Source organism: Capricornis sumatraensis, chromosome 4 (assembly GCF_032405125.1).
Source record: "Capricornis sumatraensis isolate serow.1 chromosome 4, serow.2, whole genome shotgun sequence".
Lineage (NCBI taxonomy): Eukaryota > Metazoa > Chordata > Mammalia > Artiodactyla > Bovidae > Capricornis > Capricornis sumatraensis.
Window position 1 is genome coordinate 109,765,046 of NC_091072.1, and position 19,055 is coordinate 109,784,100.

Here is a 19,055-nt window from a genome sequence, read left to right on the forward strand (position 1 = left end):
AATCTTTCCCAGCATCAAGGTCTTTTCAAATGACTCAGCTATTCGCATCACGTGGCCAAAGTATTGGAGCTTCAGCTTCAGCATCAGTCCTTCCAACGAATATTCAGGATTGTTTTCCTTTAGGATTGACTGGTTTGATCTTGCAGTCCAAGGAGTCCATTTCTTTATATGCTTATACCTATTACAGAGCCATGCACATGATAGCAGAATCTGCTTATTTTTAAGAATTTATTATTAAAAGTGAAATATTTATTTATGGAAAACATAAAGAAAAAAGCATAGGAAGGAAGAATGTAACCCACAATCACTCTTCTTAGAACTAACCATTACCATTTTGATAGAGCCAAGGTATTTTTATCTTGAATTCCTGAATCAATTTTTTTCTTTTCCACATTGGTGGGGGTGTTAATGAGAAAGGCTTCAGTCATTAGCTTTGTACACCTTCTATAGTACCCTGTCTTCTTCACAGAATAACCTTCTCCGTTTATTAAAAAAAAGGGAGCAAATGATGCCACTATCAGCTGCTTCCAATTAATCTCCTCTGGTAGTTTCAGTAAATGACTCAGCACCTGGACTCCTTAAAGCAGTCAGGTTATTTTGAATCACAACCCCATAAAATCACTTAACACTACTCTGTAAGTTCAATGTCAACATTTTTTCATGTAGCCTTGTTTCTAGAATTCAAAATGATGATGTTAGAACCTTTTCTATTACCCTTTAAAAAATGACTGGACCAGAAGCTATGAGCCAGTTAGTCTAGGAAAGTGGTTCACAGTATTTTATAGCATGAGAAGCTGTTTTTAATAGTAAAATATATATTGAGGAGCCCCAGACTATTGTGGCTTGATATTTAATATTCACTGAATAAATACATATACATTGTTGAGGATTTAAAGTGAGAATATTAAATGGAAATGGGTTAACTATATTGGAAATCCATCTTAAAATCCCAAGTTTTCATTCAAAGATAGTATTTCAATTCCTTTTATTTTCTAGGCCAGGTCCTGCTCATTTTCCTGTAATATATCCTGCTTTAGAAAATCTTGCCTTACATATTACATAGGCAGGGATAAAGTATTCTAGCTTTCATCTGAACTCGAGCCAAACCTTGGGTCACAAAATAGTTATCAAGATGACAGGCACACCTTGATGTATCTGGGAACTTTTTAACCCTCTCAAGAATTCTGAATGAGATCTTCAAAAAGCCAATGTCTTTGAACTGGAGGGAAAGCTTCATTGGCAGGCTCATTCCTTCTACTGTTAATGGGTATTTTGGGGGAGGAAGTGGGAAATGGCAGGACGCTTTAGGTCAACGTCTGTTAGAATTATGTGGGCAGTTTGATTTGGGGGCCATCTATGTTATCTTAGGACCCCAGGAGTTCACAGTTTCCAAGGAAGAGGAGAATTATGATAGTGGTAAGATGATTGAGAAACTCTTCCAATACTTTCATATTCTCCCAGTTATTTGCGATCAACAGGTTGGGAAGCAATGACCCAGGGTTTTGTAAAGATTATACATACATGCAAACATATCTTAGTTACTGTGGTAGGTGGGTAGAATGATAGGGAAAGGAATAGGTCAAAAACACTGATAGAATTTCATAATTGCTCCATGGGTCCAAGTACATGGGTTAATGTAATTGTGGTGGGGAGGTCCAGGATGGGGTGAGACCTCTGAAGCAGCTAGCTGTATATATTATCAGGTTTTGTACTTTCCCAGGGAAATCTCATTAACTCTACAGATTTCAAGTGAAGGATGCTCCCACAAATGTTCTCTTTAGTACATAAATTCGGAGAGAACGGAGCAAAGTTAGCTGTTCACAACACAGCTTGAGGCACTTGTGTCCAACTTTCAGGAGGATCAGTCCTACAGAACATTTAGCAAGGTATCTAAAATGCCAGAGAATTTACATCTTAATGGAATCCTCTCCCCCCACCCCCTTTTTTGGTAGGCTGGAAACCAAAGTGAGGCAAGCTATTATACAATAATAATAAAACATGGGCCTCCCTGGTGGCTCATCTGGTAGAGAATTTACCTGCACTGTGGGAGACCTGGGTTCAATCCTTGGGTAGGGAGGATCCCCTGGAGAAGGGAACAGCTACCCACTCCAGTATACTGGCCTGGAGAATTCCATGGACTATTCCATGGGGTGACAAAGAGTTGGACACAACTGAGTGACTTTGTATCTGAGTTATTTTATCTGTTATATATAAACACTGTTGTTGTTCAGTCTCTTAAGTCATTTCTGGCTCTTTGTCACCCCATGAATGGCAGCACTCCAGGATTCCCTGTCATTCACCATCTCCCAGAGTTTGCACAAACTCATGTCTATCCAGTTAGTGATGCCATCCAACCATCTCATCCTCTGTTTCTCCTTTCTCCTCCTGCCTTCAATCTTTCCCAGGATCAGGTTCTTTTCTAATGAGTCGGCTCTTCACATCAGAAGGCCAAATTATTGGAGCTTCATTTTCAGCATCAGTCTTTCCAGTGAATATTCAGGATTGATTTCCTTTAGGATGGACTGGTTTGGTCTCGTTCCAGTTCAAGGGACTCTCAAGAATCTTCTCCAACACCACAGTTCAAAAGCATCAATTCTTCGGTACTCAGCTTTCTTTACAGTCCAACTCTTGCATCTGTACATGACTACTGGAAAAACCATAGCTTTGACTAAATGGATCTTTGTTGGCAAAGTGATGTCTCTGCTTATTAATACATTGTCTAGGTTTGTCATAGATTTTCTTGCAAGGAGCAAGCATCTTTTAATTTTATGGCTGCACTCACAGTGATTTTTGAGCCCAAGAAAATAAAATCTGCTACTGTTTCCACTTTTCCCCTATCTATTTGCCATTAAGTGATGGGACCGATGGCACATTTTTTAAATGTTCAGTTTTAAGGCACCCTTTTCACTCTCCTTTTTCACCCTCATCAAAAAGCTCTTTAGTTCCTTTTTGCTTTCTACCATTAGAGTGATATCATCTGCATATCTGAGGTTGTTGTTATTTCTCCCAGAAATCTTGATTCCAGCTTGTTATTCATCCAGTGTGGCATTTCTCATGATGTAGTCTGCATATAAGTTAAATAAGCAGGGTGACAATATACGTCCTTGATGTACTGCTTTCCCAATTTTGAACTAGTCCGTTGTTTCATGTCTGGTTTTAACTGTTGCTTCTTGACCTGCATATAGGTTTCTCTGGAGACAGATACGGTGGTCTGGTATTGTTGTTGTTCAGTTTCTCAGTCATGTCTGACTCTGCGACCCCATGGACTGCAGCACTCCAGGCTTCCCTGTCCTTCACTATCTCCCAGAGCTTGCTCAAACTTATGTCCATTGAGTCGGTGATGCCACCCAACCATCTTGTCCTCTGTCATCCCCTTCTCCTGCCTTCAATCTTTCCCAGCATCAGGGACTTTTCTAACGAGTCAGCTCTTTGCATCAGGTGGCCAAATTGCTGGAGCTTCAGCTTCAGCATCAATCCTTCCAATGAATATTCAGGATTGATTTCCTTTAGGATTGTCTGGTTTGACCTCGTTGCAGTCCAAGAGTCCTCATTGACTCTCAAGAGTCTTCTCCAACACTACAGTTCAAAAGCATTCATTCTTCAGCACTCATACTTCTTTGTGGTCTCTCATATCTATACATGACTACTGGAAAAACCATAGCTTTGACTTTGCAAACCTTTGCTGGCAAAGTAATGTCTCTGCTTTTTAATATGCTGTCTAGGTCTGTCATAGCTTTTCTTCCAAGGAGCAAGCGTCTTTTAATCATGGCTGCAGTCACCATCTGCAGTGATTTTGGAGCCCAGGAAAATAAAGTTTGTCATGGTTTCCATTGTTTCCCCATCTATTTGCCATGAAGTAATGGGACGGGCTGCCATGATCTTAGTTTTTTGAATGTTGAGTTTTAAGCCAGCTTTTTAAAGAGTTTGGTATTTTCATTTCTTTGAGAATATTCCACAGTTTGTTGTGATCCACACAGTCAAAGGCTTCATCATAGTCAATAAATCAGAAATAGATGTTTTTCAGGAATTTCCTTGCTTTTTCTATGATCTACTGGATGTCGGCAAAATCCTAAAAGATAATGCTGTTTAAGGACTGCACTGAATATGCCATCAAATTTGGAAAACTCAGGAGTGACTACAGGACTGGAAAAGCTGTTTTCATTGCAATCCCAAAGAAAGTAATGCCAATGGATGTTCAAACTATTGTACAACTGCACTCTTTCCACATGCTAGCAAGGTAATGCTCAAAATCCTTCCACCTAGGCTTCAATAGTATGTGAACCTAGTACCTCTAGATGTACAAGCTGGATTTAGAAAAGGCAGAGGAACCAGAGACCAATTTGCCAGCATCTATTAGATCACAGAATAAAAATAAACACCTAGTTTTCATTAGTCCTAGTGGAAGAAAGAACTAGCAATTAAACAAAGAAACATTCAAGTAAGAAAAGGTCATTGAAAGTTATTTAAAAATAATTTGTATTGGTCCGGTTTAAACTTAAATGTCAACTAAGAAATTAACTTCTTACAGTTATAGTCTTAAGTAAAAATGAATCAAAAATTTGTTTAGACAGTCTCTACCTTCTTTATCACTGTGGTCTAATTTACACTAGTTGCCTCTGGCTTATTTGGAAGTTAGTTGTCTGGGTCTGATTTCCTTGATACAGTCTCAAAAACAGATTTCCTAAAACAGTATTAGAAAGCTCTTCTTCAGATGGTTGCAGAGATTAACCTTAATTTTGGCCAAAGTCTAATCTTGTCTGGATTTGGCTTACTGATAGGACAACAGCTGTGTTTATAAGAAAGATGAAAGTTTTGTGTTTAACCACCATTAGAAGCAAAGGGATCAGCAGCATTTACTGTCTTTTCTTACAAGGGAGGACACACTCAGTTCAATATGGCACTAAAACTGCAGCTGATAGAAATGCTTGTTTCATAGATCTTTTAAGTCTATTGGTTATTCAAATTGTTTGCAAAGGCTGAGAAACCTGGTGACCTCACTTTTACTTACCAGTGTTCATATGGATTTTATAAGCTTATATGTGTTACAAGTCCCAGGGTAGTGTATTCTGTTGCAAGTGAGTCAACAAGGCAAATAGCTATATAACAAAGACATAAGTGAAAACAGAAATAAGCTCATCCAGAGAAATTGTCAGGCAAATGTAACTGGATCCTCATAAGGTCAACAATTGTTTTTACTAATGTTTTTACTAAACTACTAATGTAGTTTAAAGAACAGCCGAGTAGGTCAGCAAGACAATTCAATGTTTTTGATTTCCCATTAAGTCTGTGTCAGTGCACGCAAAAGAAATTGGTTCTGTTGAGTCTGAGTAATGGATATGTCATCAAATGTGTGCTCGTTTTTCCTTTTGTGAAATGAGATCCTCAAAGCTGATATCCTAATTATTTTGTTGTGTTACTGTGCTTAGTGAACAAATGGTAGCTATAAATTAAAGCCTCATTAATAATAACAAAAGAAAACTTCTACCTATGTTTTAAATGGCACATTTCTTTAGATGTATAATTAGAAACAAATGTTAGCTTGCTTGAAATTCTTTTCAGATGCCTGTTAAACATAAATGTTTTAGAACCAGCAAGGTTGTTCTCGCCTGTCCCTGCTGTTGAGCACAACAATAACTTGACAGAATATACTGGAACAGAATGCTGCTTCTGAGGACCTGAGCAAGCTCTCATCAAGAATGTGTGGAAATGGACTATCATAATGATCGTTTTTACTTAAAATTTTTTATTTGGGCCTAGAACCAAGGATATTACTGGTATAGTCTAAAGTTGGGTTAAACTGAGTTACTTTTTGAGGTACAAAAAATATGGGGAATAATTTGGAGCAAATTTCTCTCTTCAGAAATTAGTCTTGGGCACAATACTGTCTCATAACCTCCCAATCAGCATTTCTGGGATAATGTCAGACTTTGGACTATTACAGAAAACCAGACACAAATGTGGAAACCAGATTTCAATTTCTTCTCCACTGACATGAGATTTAAAACAGCAACAGGAACATTTCAAGGTCAGTGTCAATATGTAGTCACAAATTACCAAAGAAAGAAACAAATTGGAGAGCATGGGTGTACGACTTTGTGTTTTTGGCATGGGAGAGACATTGAAATACTCATAACATAAAAGCCAAATCATAAAAATAAAATGAGACTTATGATCCCATCATTTTGAAAGGGTAGGATTTAGTTCTGACATCTTGCAGATTTGTGATGTCCTGACTTTTGCTTCAACAGTCCTAAATAATACAAGTTTTAGAACATAAGCACAACCTTTTTTTCTTCTTTCTAAAATGTTTGTAAGAGAAGCAATCCTGAGAAAAACTTATTCAAAAAAGAGAAACCTCTTAAGCATATTTATAAACAAACATGGAAAAATTAAAACTAGCGGACATATACACAATCAGGTCTTGTATTATTTATCAGGAATTAGAAGTGATGACCAATAGTTAATTCCCCATCAAACATTTCCTCCCATCTTAGTTTAAACAGTTTACTAAGAACAAAGTTTACTAAGGAAAAAGAGTATCTTTGTACCATTTAAAGTACTTGTTGGCCAACCCAATAATTGAACACAGTAAGTTTAATAAAGTAGAAGCTGCAAAATGGTCAGATAGCCTATATATGAGATCTAAACAAAGAGGTTAGAATTCTCAATGCTTCAGTCAGTTCAGTTCAGTTCCTCAGTCATGTCTGACTCTTTGTGACCCCATGGACTGCAGCACACCAGGCTTCCCCGTCCATCACCAATCCCAGAGTTTACACAAACTCATGTCCATTGAGTCGGTGATGCCATCCAACCATCTCAACCTCTGTCATCCCCTTCTCCTCCCACCTTCAATCTTTTCAAGCATCAGGGTCTTTTCAAATGAGTCAGTTCTTCACATCAGGTGACCAAAGTTTCAGCTTCAGCATCAGTCCTTCCAATGAATATTCAGTACAGATTTCCTTTAGGATAGACTGGTTGGATCTCCTTGCTGTCCAAGGGACTCTCAAGAGTCTTCTCCAAAACCACAGTTCAAAACCATCAGTTCTTTGGTGCTCAGCTTTCTTTATAGTCCAACTCTCACATCCATACATGACTACTGGAAAAACCAAAGCTTTGACTAGATGAACCTTTGCTGGCAAAGTAATGTCTCTGCTTTTTAATATGCTGTCTAGGTCTATCATAGCTTTTATTCCAAGGAGCAAGCGTCTTTGAATTTCATGGCTGCAGTCACCATCTCCAGTGACTTTGGAGACCAAGAAAATAAAGTTTGTCACTGTTTCCATTGTTTCCCCATCTATTTGCCATGAAGTGATGGGACCAGATGCCATGATCTTAGTTTTCTGAATGTTGAGTTTTAAGCCAATTTTTTCACTCTTCTCATTCATCAAGAGGCTCTTTAGTTCTTCCCTTTCTGCTGTGAGTGTGGTGTCATCTGCATATCTGAGGTATTGATATTTCTCCTGGCAATCTTGATTCTAGCTTCTGCTTCATCCAGCCCAGCATTTCTCATGATGTACTCTGCACATAAGTTAAATAAGCAGGGTGACAATATACAGCCTTGACGTACTCCTCTCCCTATTTGGAACCAGTCTGTTGTTCTATGTCCAGATCTAACTGTTGCTTCCTGACCCGCATACAGATTTCTCAAGAGGCAGGTCAGGTGGTCTGGTATTCCCATCTCTTTCAGAATTTTCCAGTTTATTGTGATCCACACAGTCAAAGACTTTGGCGTAGTCAATAAAGCAGATATTTTTCTGGAACTCTCTTGCTTTTTCAATGACCTAACGGATGTTGGCAATTTGATCTCTGCTTCCTCTGCCTTTTCTAAATCCAGCTTGAACATCTGGAAGTTCATGGTTCACATACTGTTGAAGCTTAGCTTGGAAAATTTTGAGCAGTACTTTGCTGGCATGTTAAGATGAGTGCAATTGTGCAGTAGTTTGAGCATTGTTTGGCATTGCCTTTCTTAGGGACTGGAATGAAAACTGACCTTTTCCAGTCCTGTGGCCACTGCTGAGTTTTCCAAATTTGCTGGCATATTGAGTGCAGCACTTTCACAGCATCACCTTTTAGTATTTGAAATAGTCTCAAAGTTTACTCAGGATAAAATGCATACCACTCCCAAAGGGCTAAAGACATCCCTCTCATTTCTTGAGAATGTCTTATCTCAGAGTCACCTTAATTTACAGATGTAATCACCTTTTCTCTTTTGAGGGTAACACTTACTGCCTCTCTTTGGTAGAACTGTATTCACACAATCACCATGAGTTTTTCTTCAGTATGTTCCCTATAGACGCCAGGCCCAGTGGGTAATTTCATTGGATAACTTTTATAAATGGGTAAGCCCTTATTCCAGAGGATCCATCTCCAAGATACCCAAATACCCAAGCCCCAACATACTTCTCCAACCTCTATTCCTAAGCCCACTCAATTCTTAAGTCTAAGACAATTTTCAAATATACTGACCCAACTTGTCATTTTTGACATACACCCTAAAATGACAAAACTCTTACAAAGTCTTTGGTATATCTTCACGCTTTTAGGTTTCTCCGTCCCCTCACAGAGACTGTTAATGGGAACCATGTCAAAATTCCTTCAACTTTGCCTTAAGTTAAAAATCTACTTATGAAAGGGTAAAAGAAAATATTTTTAATATTTGGTAATAATATTTTACTGTATTCAGTACTTAACTTGGGAACTGCTATGCTATTTGACCTGATGTGAAGAATTGACTCATTGGAAAAGACCCCCATGCTGGGATTGAAGGCAGGAGGAGAAGGGGACAACAGAGGATGAGATGGTTGGATGGCATTACCAACTCGATGGACATGAGTTTGAGTAGCTCCGGGAGTTGGTGATGGACAGGGAAGCCTGGCGTGCTGTAGTCCATGGGGTCACAAAGAGTTGGACATGACTGAGTGACTGAACTGAACTGCTATGCTATACAATTTTTCCTTGTAATTAAACACATTTGCAGTTTATACATGTACATGATTACAAGATATTACTAAAAAAAAATTACCTGTAACAATTCTGTATCTCTCAAAGATAATTTTGATTTCATAAGATGTGTCATAAGATACTTAAGATGTCTTATGAAAAGAAAACTTGAATATTTATTTGCATTATTAATTAAAAATAAATCTACAGTTCTTCAAAAATAAGAATTATTCATCTCTGAAATAAATTAATATTACCTACAAATCTGTGCTGGACATGTCAGGTATCTTCATTCACCTCACAGTGAATCCATTAGACAGTAACTCCTCCCAGTAACTCCATGAGACAGTAAGCCTCCCAGTAACTCCACGAGACAGTGATTCCCATCTCCATTTTATAGGTGGAAATGCAGTTTCAGAGAGGGCATTAACTTGTAGGAATGCAGAGTTTGTAGAAATTTATTTAGCTGTATTATACTCTTCTGACTAGATCACATGACATGGCTGCCTTAAACAATGTTTACTTCAATGACTGTGAAGAGGGTGCATGTAGTTCTATTGCCACCAGGTGCCATTTCAAAAACTTTGATAAGAATGGTGAAGATTTATAAAAGGTGGAGATTGTTAAAGTTATTAAATCATAAGTTATTTTCTAAGGTAAGCTTTACCCCATATACCAAATGTTCTGAGAATGATGAGATGCCCAATCAAAAGGAATTTGTATATAGTAAATAAACAGATTGATAACATAGTGATATAAGAAAATAATTTCTTATATTAAATTGAATAATAATCCTTTATAATTACTGAGAAAGTTGTAATAAGACTCCTATATTTATGAGGTGAAAGTCGCTCAGCTGTGTCTGACTCTTTGTGACTATGGACTGTAGCCTTCCAGACTTCTCTGCCCATGGAATTTTCCAGACAAGAATACTGGAGTGGTTGTTATTTCCTCCTACAGGGGATTTTCCCTATCCAGGGACTGAACACACGTCTCTTATGTCTCCTGTATATGTATATACTGCTAACAGAAAATGCATATGCATTTACCCACACATACATTTAATATATTCAACCAATTTCCAGAATAATGGTGAAAGGAGAGGCCTTTTTTCCCTTTTGTAAATGACTGTATCTTTGAGAATTAGGAAAATAAGGAAAATAATATATATTTAAGGTATAGAACATAAGATACCCTTTGGAAAATCCTGTGATAAAATCAAAAGCATTAAGCTTCCCTAATCATCTCTTTCCTAGAGCTGCTGAGTTAGTCATACTTGACTTAGGAAAAAAAAAAAAAGGAAAACCACACACATACAGAGAATAGAACAGGGAAATGATTCAAACCATCAATATTTTATTTAACAAAAGCAACAACTGGAACATTTCTAGATCTTACAGTATATATTTGATATAAAAATAAGAAATTCTCCAAAATATGTACTAAGGTCCAGTTTTATGGATCTAAGTACACAGAAAATGTACTCTACATTTCAGTCACCCAAAACAACAGCTTGTGGTCACTTCCGATTGCACACAGTGGAAGAGTTCTATGCCAGGAAAGGCCAGATCCAACAGCTACAGAGCCAATGAGGATGGGCTATAAAATATGTGAAGGATTAAAGAAGTTCAATACATCACCAACATTAATAAATAAAAACTACCTTTCAAAAACAAGAAGTACATTGAAAAACTGTCTTTGTTTATAGTGGAAACAGAATTAAAAAATGTGCTCCCTAATAAGTGAAATACATAGTATTTGTTTGTAACTGACTGGAATGAAGTGTACAAATCAACTATGGATAACTGGTGCAGCCTAGACACAAACATTTTCACAATCTAAACCAACTGGGCAAGCACAATTATATTTAAATGAAGGAGGAAATAGAAGAAATAAAATACTTCGTATGTGAATACTAGCAAAAAGTCTGTTACCACTGGTGATTTAAACATCAAAAAATGCTTTCTCTTTCATAAATCCTTTAGTTACTCACATATTACAAATCTGGGGAGCTAAAAGTGGAAAAGTGGAAAACACAAATTTAAAAACACATATGCCACATTACCAAACATCACCACATTACCTGAGGATGTCCTAAATGATGAATCTGAAACTGACTTGTCATTTTGCCAGGATAACCAGTGGTTGCAAATAAGTTTTCATTAATCGTGGACCATCTAAGAAAGGACAAAGGATGAAAATATGTACAGAATCCTACAAACACAAGCTTTTCTAAAATTGGTTATTTCTCTTTGTACCAAAATGCTAATTTTATAAGTCTAAATTTGATAATATGGATTTACAATCAGACTGGGAATTTCAGGGAAGTTAGCTATAAATATTTTCTCATTTTGTGAATGTTTATTAATTGCTTATCATGGGCCACTTCATTAAATTTCAAAGTTACACAAAGTCAGCAGTTCCCAAAAGTCTGACAATATGGCAGGAGATACAAACAAGGAATCAGACAAAAAATATTTCACAGCACAATACATTAAAAACCCCAATACATTTAAAATTCTATTGACATTTGTTTTAAAATTAATGATAAACTCATGAGTTTAAACTCCTTTGTATAAAGTAAACACCTAGAATACAGAAATGTTTAAGTATTCAAGTATTAAGGCAACATAGACATTGGAATACATTGAATCAATGAACCACCAAGTGTTAATGGACCTCCAGCAACAAGTGTGCCACAATAATAAGTGCAGTGGGGGAGCTATGAGGGGAAGAAAAAAAGATTCCTTGACGAAAAAAAAAAAAAAAGGTTATAAGTCTAGTTAATACTTTAATGTGTGGTAGATATGATTAGTTGCTGTCCAATAGGCATTCTGCCCTGTTTCTGAGCTAACTGAACCCCAGCTGGGGCCTGACACAGGGTGTCTTACCCCAAGGGGTAAGACAATTGGTATAAGGCAAAGATAGCAATCCCCAATAAAAGGGGAGTGGCTTCTTCCTCTCCTCTTATTTTGGACAACATGGTATGAGGCTATGGTGTCTGGAACACTGGAAGTCATCTTGCTACTGGGAAGCACGAAGTCAAAGCCTTGCCAGTGAGGATAGCAGATGGAAAGATATGAATTCTTAATGATATAAACCAATCCTGAGATGACCTCCTTTAGACTTAAGTACCATAGTGTGCTGGTTTTATTTTTAGTAACTGGGAAAAAAAGAAATAAAACTGAAGTATAGTTGATCTATAATATTATGTTAGTTTCAGGTGTACAGCATAGTTATTCAGTTATATATACATTTTATATATACATATATATGTATTTCTTTTTAAATTCTTTTCCTTTATAGGTGATTACAAAATATCCCCTGTGCTATCCAGCAAATCCTTTTTGGTAATCTATTTTATATATATAGTGTGTATGTGTTAATCCCAAACTCCAAGTTTATCCCCTCCTCTCCCCCTCTTTCCCCTTTTGTAACCAAAATTTTTCTATGTCTGTGAGTCTATAGTTTGTTGATTTTAAAATGTGAATTTGCTCAATCTCTGAAATCAAGATTCACCTTATAATCTATGGCATGCTTACATTTAGTTGAATACATTTTTTTCTTAGAATACATAAAATAATAGTGTCCTTAGGTTCTACAGTTTAATTGGAGGTATTTTAGATTTGATGAAATACAACATATAATAAATGTCCTACTGATTTTAGTCTCTGTTAGTAAATTTTCCAAGACTACACTATACAGTGCAATATTATGTAAAAATGAATGAAATGAAAAACAAGCACATTAATTTAAGTGGAAAAAAGGCCACAGATCTATAATATCCAGTGTGTTCTCACTTGAGGACAACAATGTATATAGTTTTTACATGCATAGACATGGGCCCACCTACATTTTACATCTTTATCAGCAGAAAAATTATGAAAGCAATGCTCTAAATTGTTGAGGTGGTATTAGTGGAATAGTAACATTCTGTATTTTATAAACATTTTCAAAGAAAATATTGGAAAACAATCTCTCACCGAGACCAAAAAAAAAGGCAAAACATCCATTTATAAAACAACCAGAAAAAAAGAAAAAAGTCAGTGGAAAGGAGAGGACTGGAAACATATTCTAGAAGTTGGCACAGCATGAACAAAGTAATCAAATACAAAAAATCAAATTATAACCACCCTCCCCCCAAAATGGTACATTACCTGAATAAGCAGGCTCGATCCATGTGGACAGGTCTCTTATCTTGAGGGTAACTAAAAGATAATATTTTGCATCTTATGAATTATGTGTTGGTCTCAGGTAGATGAACTTAAATTAAGGATCACAGTGTTAGTGGTGCTGGGAAAACTGGTCAACCACTTGTAAAAGAATGAAACTAGATCACTTTCTAACACCGCACACAAAAATAAACTCAAAATGGATTAAAGATCTAAATGTAAGACCAGAAACTATAAAACTCCTAGAGGAGAATATAGGCAAAACACTCTCAGACATAAATCACAGCAGGATCCTCTATGATCCACCTCCCAGAATTCTGGAAATAAAAGCAAAAATAAACAAATGGGATCTAATTAAAATTAAAAGCTTCTGCACAACAAAGGAAAATATACGCAAGGTGAAAAGACAGCCTTCTGAATGGGAGAAAATAATAGCAAATGAAGCAACTGACAAACAACTAATCTCAAAAATATACAAGCAACTTATGCAGCTCAATTCCAGAAAAATAAACGACCCAATCAAAAAATGGGCCAAAGAACTAAATAGACATTTCTCCAAAGAAGACATACGGATAGCTAACAAACACATGAAAAGATGCTCAACATCACTCATTATCAGAGAAATGCAAATCAAAACCACAATGAGGTACCACTTCACACCAGTCAGAATGGCTGCGATCCAAAAATCTGCAAACAATAAATGCTGGAGAGGGTGTGGAGAAAAGGGAACCCTCCTACACTGTTGGTGGGAATGCAAACTAGTACAGCCACTATGGAGAACAGTGTGGAGATTCCTTAAAAAATTGCAAATAGAACTACCTTATGACCCAGCAATCCCACTGCTGGGTATACACACCGAGGAAACCAGAATTGAAAAAGACACATGTACCCCAATGTTCATCGCAGCACTGTTTATAATAGCCAGGACATGGAAACAACCTAGATGTCCATCAACAGATGAATGGATAAGAAAGCTGTGGTACATGTACACAATGGAGTATTACTCAGCCATTAAAAAGAATTCATTTGAATCAGTTCTGATGAGATGGATGAAACTGGAGCCGATTATACAGAGTGAAGTAAGCCAGAAAGAAAAACACCAATACAGTATACTAACACATATATATGGAATTTAGAAAGATGGCAATGATGACCCTGTATGCAAGACAGGAAAAAAGACACAGCTGTGTATAACGGACTTTTGGACTCAGAGAGAGAGGGAGAGGGCGGGATGATTTGGGAGAATGGCATTCTATCATGTATACTGTCATGTAAGAATTGAATCGCCAGTCTATGTCTGACGCAGGATACAGCATGCTTGGGGCTGGTGCATGGGGATGACCCACAGAGATGTTATGGGGAGGGAGGTGGGAGGTGGTTTCATGTTTGGGAACACATGTAAGAATTAAAGATTTTAAAATTTAAAAAAAAATAAAATAAAAAATAAAATAAAATAAAATAAAATAAATAATTAAAAAAAAAAAAAATAAAGGACACAACGCCCAAGGTACTTAAATTGTGACAAAATTCCAAATAAGTACTGAGTTAAAATGGCTGAAATATGATAAAGATATGAACATGATTTAGAACCATTATAGAACAACATCATTTAACAGGGTCAGTGTTCTTTTTTTAAACATAAATAAACATTGCTTAATGGTTTCCCAGGTAGCTCAGTGGTAAAAGAATCCACCTGCCAATGCAGGAGATGCAAGTTGGATCCCTGGGTCAGGAAGATTCCCTGGAGTAGGAAATGGCAACTTGCTCCAGTATTCTTGCTTGGAAAATTCCATGGACAGGGGAGCCTGTTGGGCTACAGTCTCATGGGGTCACAAAGAGTCAGACATGACAGTGCACACACACACGCGTGCATGAACGCACACACACACACACCCCCCTCAATGAAAGATCTCCTCTGCATTATTCTTTCTGTTACTCTCTAAGTAAATCTGTAAAACCCATATCTGTTATGTAAAAGCACATTAACTCTGGCCCTTTTGTAGGAGAGTCTTAATTTTGCTTTACAATGTGGCCCAGGTATACAAGAATAGGTCAATGGATCATTTAGCAATAGTGACTGATTCTTTGGTACATAATAGATAAATATACTAAGGAAGTACCTGGATCGAGTAATATCCCAAATTAACCAATCATTCCCTGCAACAGCTCCAACTTTGAAGGTGTTTTTTAAGCACCAATGTGCTGACATTAATGGCATCTGTTCTGATTCAAGGGATAAAATAGCCTGTTGAGCCAAAAGATCATAAAACCGAATTGTTCCATTCTTCTCTGCAACCATCAGCTGTAAGACAGAAAAACAAAGAGAATTCAACAGCCTAATTTACTAGTCAAATCTGAGAAGGAGACAGAGATTCAATGTCATATATACAGTAATATGTAAACATGTGCGTATATTACAAAAGGGAGGTAAAATGCAAAGGAAATAAGGTAACCCTAAGTTAAAAAAAATCAAATATTAAAAAACTTCACAACAAACTGGCAAAAAGAAAGATACAAGAAAACTGGGTACAATTTTAAATGACTACACATGGTCCCCAGGAAGAAGAGCATAAGGATTCACTCTAAGTATATACATATATATACACATACACAGTTGAGTTATTCACAGTATTTAAGGTTTTATAAAGTTGCTGCAAACACTGAGTTACTGAATATCAAACCACTGATCCTAAAGGAAATTAAAGGGTTGTGTTCCTGTGAGTCTCTGACCACAACATTTTTGTCAACTGATCAATACACAAGCTTATTTCTGTTTATAGACATCTTATTTAATATATATTGATTCATTAACATAGAAATCACAGGCAACAGTACTACAACTCATGCCTGAACAAAGATTATCTAACACATATTTTCTCTGTAAGGCGTCTCACAGCCTTCCTGCGTTTAGGAATACTAAGTAGCTCTTTAGCAGTGTGCTTGGGGGTCATTTTACACATTAAAGAAATTGCCAACAAAAAGCATAAAAATGTGGCACTAAACAGACCACGAATAGGGTACTTGTTTACAGTATGAGGGCTTACACAAGAAGGCAGAGTACTGCCTCATTCAGCCCTAGCTGGGAATGTGCATATTAGTCAACTCAAATTTTGTGTTGCTCCATGCATGTCGGTGATGGTCAGAGTGATGAGTATTAATTTTGGGGTTACAAATAAATTTTAGTGAGTAGGCACACTTGCAAATGTAGGATCTGTGAATAATGACGATCAACCACATAAACATTTGTATGTAAAACACCATGCTACGTTCAGTAAAGGTAAAAGACATGATCCTTGATCTTTAGAAACTTTCCATCGAGAGAGAATTATGAAAAAAAAAAACAAAACAAAAAACTGACTATAATTTAAGGGGAAATACAGTGGGATGCAAAGGAGGAGTAATTATTTAGGACACAGTCTTTAAAATTAGGGGATTCTTAAGAGAAAAGGTGGAATTTAAAACTATTCTCAATAACATGAGGTCAGTGACAAATACACAACAAAAATAATTTGTTGTATATATACAATACATTATTAATATAATTTGTAATATATAAAAATATTTAGTCCTCATGACCACTATCTGAGGAAACTGCTATGATCAATCCCATTTTTCAGAAAGGAGACTGAGGTGCAGAGTGATTAAAGTAACTTGTGGAAGATCTCATCACTAAGCCTGTGGCAGAGCCTGGGTTTGAACCCAGGTCTAACTACAGCACCATATGTGTTCCTTACTACAAGACTAGGTTATGAAGATTGGTGAGTGATCTGGTGGGCTATGTAAAGTCATGGGTCGGGAAGGATTGGAAATGGGAGAAGACCAAGGAAGATTTATTTTGGACCTAGTAAAAACACTTGAGATTTTGAACCTGTCTCCAAAAGTCTTGAGAATTTCAGGTTTAACTTATGAGCTATGGAAGGGCCAAGTCTGTCTGGACCTCAGTTAGGACAGGCAATAAAGCATGGTGGGTTAATAGCACAGCTTCTTTAGTCATGTGGATTCTTATTCACTGTACCACCAGGGAAATCCTACTACTATCAACGGCTGTGCCATGTGGCCTGTGGGATCTCAGTTACTAGACCAGGGATTGAACTTGGGCCCTGAGAGGGAAAGCACTGAGTCCTAACCGTTGGACTGACAAGGAATTCCCTGTAACTTTATTATTAATTGCTGGCATTTCCTTGGTGCTTTCTAGATTACATGGCTCTCTTGTGTAATTTGTAACTGACTCATTCGAAAAGACCCTGATGCTGGGAATGATTGAAGGCAGGAGGAGAAGGAGATGACAGAGGATGAGATGGTTGGATGGCATCACCAACTCAATGGACATGAGTTTGAGTAAGCTCCGGGAGTTGGTGATGGACAGAGAGGCCTGGTGTGCTGCAGTCTATGGGGTCGCAAAGAGGCGGACATGACTGAGCGACTGAACTGAACTGAAGACTTTCATAAGAATTTTAAGAGATAGGTGATCACAGACTTACCTTTCTTCTCTGGCTGCCTCATTTTTATCAAGATCAAGCAAAACAGAACAAAAATTTTGGGTTTGATCTGACAGACCAATGAGAACCACCACCTACTACATTTAGTAGTAACGATAGTATCAACAATGACAAGCAGCTGAAATTGACTGAGTGCTTATGATGCATCAGGTTTTCTTTTAAGGACTTTATAAGTGTTCACTCTTTTAATCTTTGTAAGCTTCCTTTTTAAAGATGAAGAAATGATTGAGAAGAGATTTTGTGACTTGCCAAAGATCATTTAGCTAGTAAGTGGTAGAACTGGGCACTGACTCTAGGCAGTTAACTCAAGAGCCCATACTTTCAACTGCTATTGTACTGCCTTTCTATAATTATAGGTTTCTGAGTTAAGTAGTGACACAGTTAAATTGATATTTAAAGGTCAGTCTTAACTAAAGTAGGCAAGAAGAATCAGACTGAAAAGCCAAAGATTTTATAAACAAGCTAAGGATTGGCAGGGATTACCTGTGGGAATAGAAAGGTGAAGAATACACATTAATGACTAAGAGGAATATATTCTAGAGACAGTGAAGAAAAACTTTAAAGATCTGGAAAAACTTGCATATAGGAAAGGAAGATATCAAAGATGATTTTAGGATATCGTTCAGTTCAGTTCAGTCGCTCGGTTGTGTCCGACTCTTTGCGATCCCATGAAGGGCAGCACGCCAGGCCTCCCTGTCCATCACCAACTCCCGGAGTTCACCCAAACCCATGTCCATTGAGTCGGTGATGCTATCCAACTATCTCATCCTGTCATCCCCTTCTCCTCCTGCCCTCAATCGTTCCCAGCATCAGGGTCTTTTCAAATGAGTCAGCTCTTCGCATCAGGTGGCCAAAGTATTGGAGTTTCAGCTTCAATATCAGTCCCTCCACTGAACACCCTGGACTGATCTCCTTTAGGATACTGAGTTGATGCAATTTAGAGCAGGGACTCATGGAAACAAGAAAAACAAGGAGATGGGTAAGGTGAAATTTCAAAGACATAGAGAAGATTAACAGAAACTAACTTAAAGCATATGGAAGAAAGGAATCTTAAATAACCATGAATTAAGTATTAAGATATAAATTTTGGGATAGAGATTATGATAAACATCCTTATTTCTCACCTAGGTCACAGGTTTTTTTTTTTTGGGTCACAGTTTTTAAAAAGTAGCCTATTACATTTATACATGGTAATATTAACATTCTGGTAGACTCTTTGATTATGCTTCATGTAGACTCACTGCTGCAAAGGAGAAATCTAGATGTAAAATAAAATTTAGAATCTGGATTCAGAAATAATATACAATGGAAATAATATACACATGTAATATAAATAAATTATAAAATTTCACTGATCTTCACAAACAGAATATAATTCTACTGATAAAATATCCAATAGGGCTGAAACAAGATTTCATAGTATCCCAGGGTTCAGAGAACACAC

The 19,055-nt window shown here is 37.0% G+C and overlaps 1 protein-coding gene across 1 annotated transcript in view; it reads right to left on the minus strand.

Annotated features, from left to right (window-relative positions):
- Positions 1–10,425: 10,425 nt before the first annotated feature.
- Positions 10,426–19,055, minus strand: part of NUP37 (nucleoporin 37) — a 53,222-nt gene continuing 44,592 nt past the window's right edge. The window contains exons 7-10 of the mRNA XM_068972029.1: positions 15,233–15,414; positions 13,098–13,148; positions 11,024–11,117; positions 10,426–10,539 (exon numbers count right to left, since the gene is read on the minus strand). Of these exons, the coding sequence (XP_068828130.1) occupies positions 10,426–10,539; positions 11,024–11,117; positions 13,098–13,148; positions 15,233–15,414 (441 nt within the window). The remainder of the gene's footprint in view (positions 10,540–11,023; positions 11,118–13,097; positions 13,149–15,232; positions 15,415–19,055) is intronic.